The 8,748-nt window shown below is 44.2% G+C and overlaps 2 protein-coding genes across 2 annotated transcripts; one reads left to right on the top strand and one right to left on the bottom strand.

Annotated features, from left to right (window-relative positions):
- Nucleotides 1,307-1,924, top strand: LOC107633627 (protein MAIN-LIKE 1-like). The gene has a single exon (XM_016337233.1). The coding sequence runs from the start codon at nucleotides 1,307-1,309 to the stop codon at nucleotides 1,922-1,924; it is 618 nt and encodes a 205-aa protein (XP_016192719.1).
- LOC107633628 lies at nucleotides 6,644-7,831 on the bottom strand. The gene has a single exon (XM_016337234.1). The coding sequence runs from the start codon at nucleotides 7,829-7,831 to the stop codon at nucleotides 6,644-6,646; it is 1,188 nt and encodes a 395-aa protein (XP_016192720.1).

Below are 8,748 nucleotides of genomic sequence, written 5' to 3'. Positions count from 1 at the left end.
ATCCGAATCAGCAGTTTGTAAAAAATAAAATCCAATCAAATTCAAATTAGTGCGATTTTAATCAATTTTTTTATTTAAATTGAATTAGATAAAAAAATTAATTTAAATCGAGGGCAAATCACATAAATAAACCAATGGGAGCAGAATATTACACAAATCAGCCAAACCAAAAACTGGTTCACGAATCAACCAAACCACATTTTTATGTAGTTCAAACTAGGTCAATTCGAACTTGAAAAGCATGTAATTCGAATCAAGGTGATTCGAATTACACACAAACGCACACACTCACTAATTCGAATCTACCTGATTCAAATTACACTATGAATAATTCGAATCAGGTTGATTCGAATTACACAATTGCACGAAACCCCAAGTAGTTCGAATCTGGTTGATTCGAATTAGTCACATTTTGCCTCTAGTAGTAATTCGAATGGGGTTGATTCGAATTACACTGGATTCGGATATAAAAGGAGTCCGAACCCACCTCATTCGAATCACTTTTCCATTCTCAAACCCCACCAAATCTCAGAGAAAACGACCCAGATTCGCTCCGACAAAGGCTTGACCAGGATACTAAGGCGATGGGGGACGATCCGGAAGGACTATATCGTTTGGATGGAGTTGCTTATATAGCCGGGGTCATCAACGACGAGGTTAGTATTTAGAAAATTTTTTTTGTGTGGTATATTTTAGTGGTTTTGCATGTGGTTTATGTGAGTGGTTTTGCATGCGGTTTATTTTAGTGGTTTTGCTTGTGGTTTTGTTGGTGGTTTATGTTAGCGGTATTGTTAGTGGTTTAGGGTAGCGGTTTTGTTGGTGGTTTATGTTAGTGGTTTTCGATGTGGTTTTGTTAGTGATTTTGCACGTGGTTTATTTTAGTGATTTTGCATGTGGTTTATGTTAGTGATTTTGCATTTTGGTTATGTTAGTGATTTTGCATGTTGTTCATTTTAGTGGTTTTGTTTGTGGTTTACTTGGTGGTTTATGTTAGTGGTTTTATTAGTGGTTTCGAATGTGGTTTATGTTAGTGGTTTAGGCCAGTGGTTTTGCAAGTGGTTTATGCTAGTGGTTTAATGCCAGTTGTTTATGCTAGTGGTTTATGTTAGTGATTTATGTTAGCGGTTTATGCATGCGATTTTGCTAGTGGTTTTGCATGCGGTTTTTGTTAGCGGTTTGTGTTAGTTTTTTCTGTTAGTGGTTTCCGTTCATGGTTTACGTTGTTAGTGGTTTCTGTTATTGGTTTTGTAAGTGGTTGTAATTATGCGGTTCATCTTATGCGCAGCCCCAGCAATGCATTTCGATTATGCGGCGGCAGCAGGGCATGCGACTCGATGAGAGGTACGTCCTGTACCTGCAGATGGCCGGATTATACCATCTTGCAAGGCTGAATGATAGATGGTTCAGATTGGATGAGCCTCTTGTCAATGCTTTCGTCGAGCGGTGGCGTCCGGAGACGTACACGTTCCACATGCCATTCGGGGAGTGCACCATCACACTACAGGACGCGGCGTACCAGCAGGGCTTGCCGGTCGACAGACGTTATGTGAGTGGTTACTTGACAGACTTCCAGATATACATCCAAGGTGGCCGTCCTGCCTGGGTGTGGTTCCAGGAGTTGCTTGGTGTGTTACCTCCTGTTAACCAAATTCAGAAGTTCGCAGTGAACTGCACCTGGTTCCAGGAGACTTTTGGAGAGTGCCCCAAGGGAGCCGACGATGAGATAGTGAGGTACTACGCTCGTGCCTATATCATGATACTGTTGGGCACTCAGTTGTTTGCCGACAAGTCCGGCAACCGTATTCACATCATATGGCTACCCAACGTAGCTAGGCTTGAGGAGATGGGTGGCTACAGCTGGGGGTCGGCAGCACTAGCGTGGTTGTACCGGTGTATTGCCGAGTGGCCAACAGACAAGTGGTGAAGTTAGCTGGCCCGTTACAGTTACTTCAGTTCTGGATTTTTTGGCGCTTTCCTGGGTTTAGACCTGGTGGGTATGATACGTTCAACTGACCCTTGGCATCGAGGTACTGTTGTAGGATTTTTCTATTATGAGTTAAATTATTTAATTCCATGTCCGCTTAGATTGTTATATTATTTTGTCATACTTTTCTTTCGTCATAACACCGATGTGAGTTGTAGGTGGTCAGGTCACAATCCTTCCGGTAGTGAGTGTAACATCCCAACTTTTTTAATCAAATTATTATTTAATAACTAATTAATTAATTAAAATGGTAATGATTTAAGATTTGAATTTCAAATTTAAACATATGAGAGTACTAGTAGTAGTAAATCTCTAACCGACAATAAACAACCTTTTAAAATATAGTCATAATTAATTCTACGTTTATTAGATTTGAATGATATTTAGTTATATGAAAAGATAAGAATACTAGCTCTATCCCTTAAGTTCAGTATAAAATCAAATTCAAATTAAATTAGGTAGATAAATCGGTTACGAGTTTAGAGTAGAAAATTGCGCACTTATCAGCCAGCCTGATATACTAACAGTATTTCAGAAATATCTCAAACTGTGGTTATCCGATTTACTTCGTTTAAGATTCTTTTTAAAGCTAATTCAATTCTATATAAATTTTTCTCTAATAGATAATTCCAAATTCCAAACGTAGAAAAAGTTATAGGGCTCACAAAGTGACGATCCAGATTGAAGATTTCACCTAAATGCCTCATAACATAATCTGCACATACCTGAGAGCTATTTGATCCTTCCTTTCTCATTCTATTCCCTTTTTTTATACAAAATATTCTAGTATACACAAAGTCTAGCCATGAAACAAGTCTCTCTTCACTAACAAACTGCATCTATTTGCATCGGAATACCTAGCGAAACTTCACTCGAGGTAGGGGGTTTTATGCTAAATTTTATATGTCATATCTTAAATGTTTTTTATATAGATGTTAGCATTGCATGTCATGATATAATATCTCTTTCCTTCATATCTTATGTACATTAAAGAACTGAGGGAATGGTTCTTCGGTAAGGGAAGGTGACCCCTAAAGACAAGATAATCGAGATGATCCTTCGGTAAGGGAAGGTGATCGGCAAACTTTTGGGAACCTTCGGTAAGGGAAGGAAACTCCCATCAATTTTATAATAATATATATTTTGGTTGCAATAACTTCCTTCTTGTGTATGTCTAAATAACCTTGATTGTAAATTGAACTGAGGGAATGATCCTTCGGTAAGGGAAGGTGACCCCCAAAGACAAGATATCGAGATGATCCCTCGGTAAGGGAGGGTGATCGATCGAGATGATCCTTCGGTAAGGGAAGGTGATCGCCAAAATGTTCGGGATAAGAACCTTCGGTAAGGGAAGGGGACTCCCATTTTTATACCGGTTTGAGCTCAATACCTTCCATAAAAGCTACGAGAAAAAGTAATGAAAAGTACAATGAAAAGTGTGATTATGATTGTTCTTATTTTATCTTTTTTTTTATGATTATGTTTATTATTGCATTCAAAGATCCTTCTTTTTTCCAAAGTTCCTTTTTGTATGATGTATGATATTGTTTAAAGATCTTTATTTTATTCAGATCTATTCTGTTTGACTTATCTATGGCAATGTTATTATTCTTCTCTTATTTATTATTTATTTTGTCTTGCTTTATGGCCCATGAGAACATCATACTAAGGTTTATGAGTTACCTTCATATGTTTTAACGCTATAGGCATTTTGTATGCATCACACATGTCATAGCATAAGTAAATGAGAAGCATCTAAAAGTCACACCACTCCGACTAATCAAGACTTTTTGAAAATAATAATTGAACAACATTGCATCATCACTGTTTTTATTTTAAAACTCGGAGTGGCTGGAGATGGATACGATGATACCATATAGATAAACTATTGAGAAACTTTTGTTTCTCACCCCTCTCTCCGTACCATCTTCAGGAACGATGCAGTACGAAGCAATACAGTTGAGGTGAAAAGACAGGTGCACTAGTGGGAGTAAGCTATCGAGGACGTAGATATAAAACATTAAACATTTACCTTAAGAAGGAAGAATATGCGATTGTTTTAGCCATAGTTAAACAAATTAAGAGAATTAGGATTTCTTACGTGTCTTGTTTTTATCCTTATTGACTGATTGCAATTGTAACTATTATGTTTCCTTTTTTATTTGGTATGAGTAAAGCTTGTCATTGTTGTGCCTTCATGGTTTAGCACACCGATTTTTCATGTTAGTATTTTCAAATCCACTTATATTTTTCAACTAGTAACTATTCTAATAAAAACTAATTATTCAATATTTTTATTTATAAATTATTTTATATAAATATTTCACATTTATTTTAAAAGAAAAATTTCGCAAGGTTTTGAATATCAGCTACTAAATATAATCCAAATAAAGTTTAACTCAGTTTAAAAGTATTAGGGTGTTACAGCGAGAAGGGACCTCGAGTGTAGATGTGGAGGTTGAGAATAGACTTGTTACAGTCCACGGATGTGAGTATACTCATCGCTTGTGTTAACTTAATTCACCTTTCATAGTTCACGTCACGAACCAGACTAAGATTGTTGTTGTTATTCTGCAGTTTATCTGGATGCCGTATAGCTCTCCCGACGTCCTTCAGGTTGTGCATCCTGAGGTGTTGGAGCCTCGTCATACGGCGTTATGGCAGTGTGTGACGTCGTTGATATACTTTTCCGTGATAGAGTGGCATCAGGTTGACCGGGTGTTACCGCAGTTCGGCGGAGTTCAACCCCGCCCCCAGCCCGCCCTGAACATCGACTTCTTGATGTCGAAGGATGGTAGAGGCGGTGATCGTTGGTTCCCGTACAGTTTGCAGTTCTGGCATCTTCATTGGGAGAGTCGTGCGGATCACGTTTTCTAGTTTGATGTTGTCGCAGACCCCGGTACCTCACATGACTTCTTGGACTGGTGGCGTCAGCATGGAAAGAGGTTCTTGTCACCAGAGATGTACCTGGAGGATCCGAGAGCCGTGCCTATTCCTGTTGAGGCTACGCAGAGGGGTGCTAGACGAGTTCCTGAGATGGACTGTGTGGACGACGTTTTGGATAGGCGGCGGGTTGAGCGGAGAGCGCGTGTCGGGACCCGACAGAGCCAGCATGAGTGGAGCTGGCTCGATCAGGCCATGAAAGATGGTGATGCGGGGGGTATGGGTGCAGGTAGACGACGAGGGCGTGGAGGCCGACGCAGAGAGCGTGCTGCGGTGGACGATCACGGTGATCATGATGACGACGACGACGATGGTGATCAGGGCGGGCCTGGTGGAGGAGACGCTGGAGGTCATGCTGGTGTAGGGGGTGTTAGTCCCCATCATGGAGGTCATGGTGGAGAGTGGTACGGTTCCGGTTTGGGAGATGGCTCGGCCCATCGTGACGGTGGACTTGGATCTGGGCCGCTCGGCGATTATTTCGTTGGTGTCCCCACTGACGACCACACACTTCAGGAGAGTCAGCCATGGGTTAGTCCAGGGACTCTATTTTCAGACTTGCTGGCCAGCGATGGTCTTGATGCGGATTTTGGCGAGTCACACTTCCTAGATGAGATCAGTGCCATTATGCAGGAGGATGATGCAGCACGTCGGCCGGGTCAGATACCGAGGACACAGGCACCATTAGATGTCAATTTGAACGAGCCTCCTACCATGCCAGCACCTGAGTATTTTGCATTGGGTAGTACCCCTCCTTCCGCCTTTACTACTGGGTCACATTCAGTTGCCGGAACGTCCAGGGCACCCGTTCGCAGAGAGTCAACCCCCTCAGGGTCTTCCTCACGACCGTTGCCAGTCCAGCCTAGGCCACCTGCACAGGCAGACCCGGATGATGACGATGATGACATCGAGGACGAGGAGCCGCTCGTCAAGAGAGGCCACAGGACACGGGTCCCCCGTCGTTGCTTCACCGGTTCACACCTATTTAGATGATCTGTTTATGGTGTATGACTTTTGTCACATTCAGTGTTGTATTTTAGCTTCCTTTATTTATTTTGGCTTTGTATGCTTAACATCCGAGATGTATTTTGTTATTTATGGTATGTACCTTATTACTTTCTCGTGTATCCGTTACTTTGGAAATTGGTGTACATTGTGTATTTAAGTTATTCAGACATGTTGGTTGTCCACCATCACTTGATTTGAAGATTGCATTATTGCTTTATGTATTTTTCGGAGAGGTGACATTTTGTTTCAGAAAAGAAACACATGGAGTAATTATTAACCAACGCAAAATACATCACATTAAGCTAAACAAATTTTTGTACTTAACAACTTCAAGTAGCATACCCTCAAACAGTTGACACTAAATACAAAAGTGAAATCACTGTTATAATAAAGCTAACAATAAACCAACTCTGTCCCACCCGTGTGACTTGGTCCCCCGACCTGTGGGCAACTCCAACGTGTGTGTCCTGGTTGCCGACAGAGTCCACATCTCTTCGGTCTGTTCGGATCCGCCTCGTCCATAGTGGTTTGTATCCTGGTGGACCTGGGACGTCCCTCGCTCGCACGCCTCTTGTTGGGGTCTGGTATCACTGTCGGCCCATCATATGGTGGCCAGAAACCCTTAGGAATGGGTGGTGTGAACCCCATCCGGTACACACTGAACACGGAGCTAAGACGATACACCTGGTGGACATACGGCTGCCAAGTCAGCTATGAATAGGCACAGTATGCCAGGGCGTGGGGACACGGGAAATGTAGTGCCTGAAAGTATCCGCAGTCACATGTCTGAGATCCGAGTGACACCCTGTAGCTACCGAGGAAGAACGAACCAGTAGGAGTCGTCTCCGAGACAGTGAACTCCGAGTTATCTCGGTCGTACAAAGTCATCGTGAAGCACCTCGCCGTCTTCAAATTGGCCTCAATACACTTCACCAAGTGTTGACTGAATTGTTGTCCCGTACCCAGCTGGGCCTCAGCCTCTCTCCCCTTGCGGACGAATAGCTCGGCCAACCTCCCGTAAGTTGCCTTCACCAGCGAGCAGACAGGGAGATTCCTGACTCCCTTCAGGATTGAATTAACACACTCAGAGATATTTGTCGTCATGTGCCCAAATCTCCGACCCTCATCCTGATGCTGTGTCCACAATGAATACTCAATCCGGTTTGCCCAGTCACACATGACAGGGTCTTCAGACCGCAGAATATCAAACCAGTAATCGAACTCCACCTCCGTCTTCACATACGCTGCATTCATAAGAAGCCTCATTGCATCCTTGCCCTTGAAGGTTAGGGCAAAATTTGCTGCCACATGCCGAATGCAGAATGCACGGTAGGTAGCAGGAGGTAGCCATCCCCCGTCCGGAGCCTCAAGCGCAGCCTTGATGCCATTATGCCTGTCTGATATAACCAGCAGACCTGGACACGACGGAGAGCTTGGGTCCTTGCCCTTGAAGATCAGGGCGAAATTTGCTGCCACATGTCGAATACAGAATGCACGGTAGGCAGCTGGAGGTATCCATCCTCCGTTGGGAGCCTCAAGCGCAGCCTTGATACTGTTATGCCTATCTGATATAACCAGCAGACCCGCTTGTAGGGTCACGTGCTGACACAGGTGGGAGAGAAAGAAGGACGGCATTCTGGCATTCTCACCCTCAACCAGTGCAAATGCAACAGGCAGAATGTTGGAGTTCCCATCCTGTGCAATCGCGACGAGCAATGTTCCCCCATACTTTCCATACAGATGGGTGCCGTCAATACTGACCAAGGGATTGCAATGACGGAATGCCTCGATACATGGTGGAAACGTCCAGAACAGTCGGTGAAAATAAGCTTGCGACTCGTCCGCCTGTCCCCCAACTCGAACAGGGCTGCTCCTGAGGACTGCATCAGTACCAGGCATCGTCAGCTGAACTCCTAACACCCACCTAGGGAGCTCGTTGTATGACTCATCCCGATCACCATAGATGTGGGCAACGGCCTTCTGCTTCGCCAACCACACCCTTCTGTAGGTCGGCCTAAACCCAAAGTGTGCGGTCGTCGCATTAAGGAGCACCTTGATGCTGACGGATGCATCAGCCATAACCATTGGCATGATGAATGCTGAAATCACATGATAATCCAAACTCCTGTGGTCGTTGGAGATGGAGGTCGCCAGACACGTATGTGGTCCGTTGTACCGTTTGACCTCTCAAATGCCCTTGCGCTGCCGGAGACTAAGACGAATCAACCATGTGCACCCATTCCCAAACTCAGAACACTTCCCAACATACCGGCGATAGTCAGACTCCACCACCTTGTACTGTACCCCGCGTCGGATGCTGTAGGTCTTCACACTTAACACGGCCTCATCTTTATCCTGAAATTACTGACCAACCTGAAATTCTGTAAGACCTGCAGACCCTTCGGCATCTCTAGCACCAAATCCAGCAGGCTCCCCAGGAACCCCCTCCTGCCTCATGGCATCCAAGTCCAAAGAAGAAAAGTTCGGAGGGTACTGCTGTGTGCCAGAGCTAGAACCACGTCTCCTACCAGCAGGCTCACTCGCTCCAATATCATCGCTGCTGTCATCAGCAATGATATCCGGCTCCACATCATCATCGTCTAGATCATCCAACAATGTATCTCCAAGACCAACCGGTGCAGCACACTGTAAAGAGCTCGGCACAAAATCCCCTTGTCCAACCTCTCCGCCTCCACTATAGTTCAGATCAACAGCGAACGAAGGGGACGCGACAGGCTGGACCGGAGGTTCATACACAGGAATGGAGGAAGATGCACCAGCAGGTCTGGAGCTAGAACCGGCAACCGTGCCTACAG

The sequence above is a fragment of the Arachis ipaensis genome, chromosome B03 (assembly GCF_000816755.2).
Source record: "Arachis ipaensis cultivar K30076 chromosome B03, Araip1.1, whole genome shotgun sequence".
Classification (NCBI taxonomy): Eukaryota; Viridiplantae; Streptophyta; class Magnoliopsida; order Fabales; family Fabaceae; genus Arachis; species Arachis ipaensis.
The sequence above is the reverse complement of the archived record's forward strand: the minus strand, read 5'-3'. Positions and strand labels throughout refer to the sequence as shown.

What these genes read in the sequence shown, in the direction of transcription:
- LOC107633628 (XM_016337234.1), bottom strand. Translation starts at nt 7,831, where the DNA reads ATGCCTGGTACTGATGCAGTCCTCAGGAGCAGCCCTGTTCGAGTTGGG.
- LOC107633627 (XM_016337233.1), top strand. Translation starts at nt 1,307, where the DNA reads ATGCGGCGGCAGCAGGGCATGCGACTCGATGAGAGGTACGTCCTGTAC.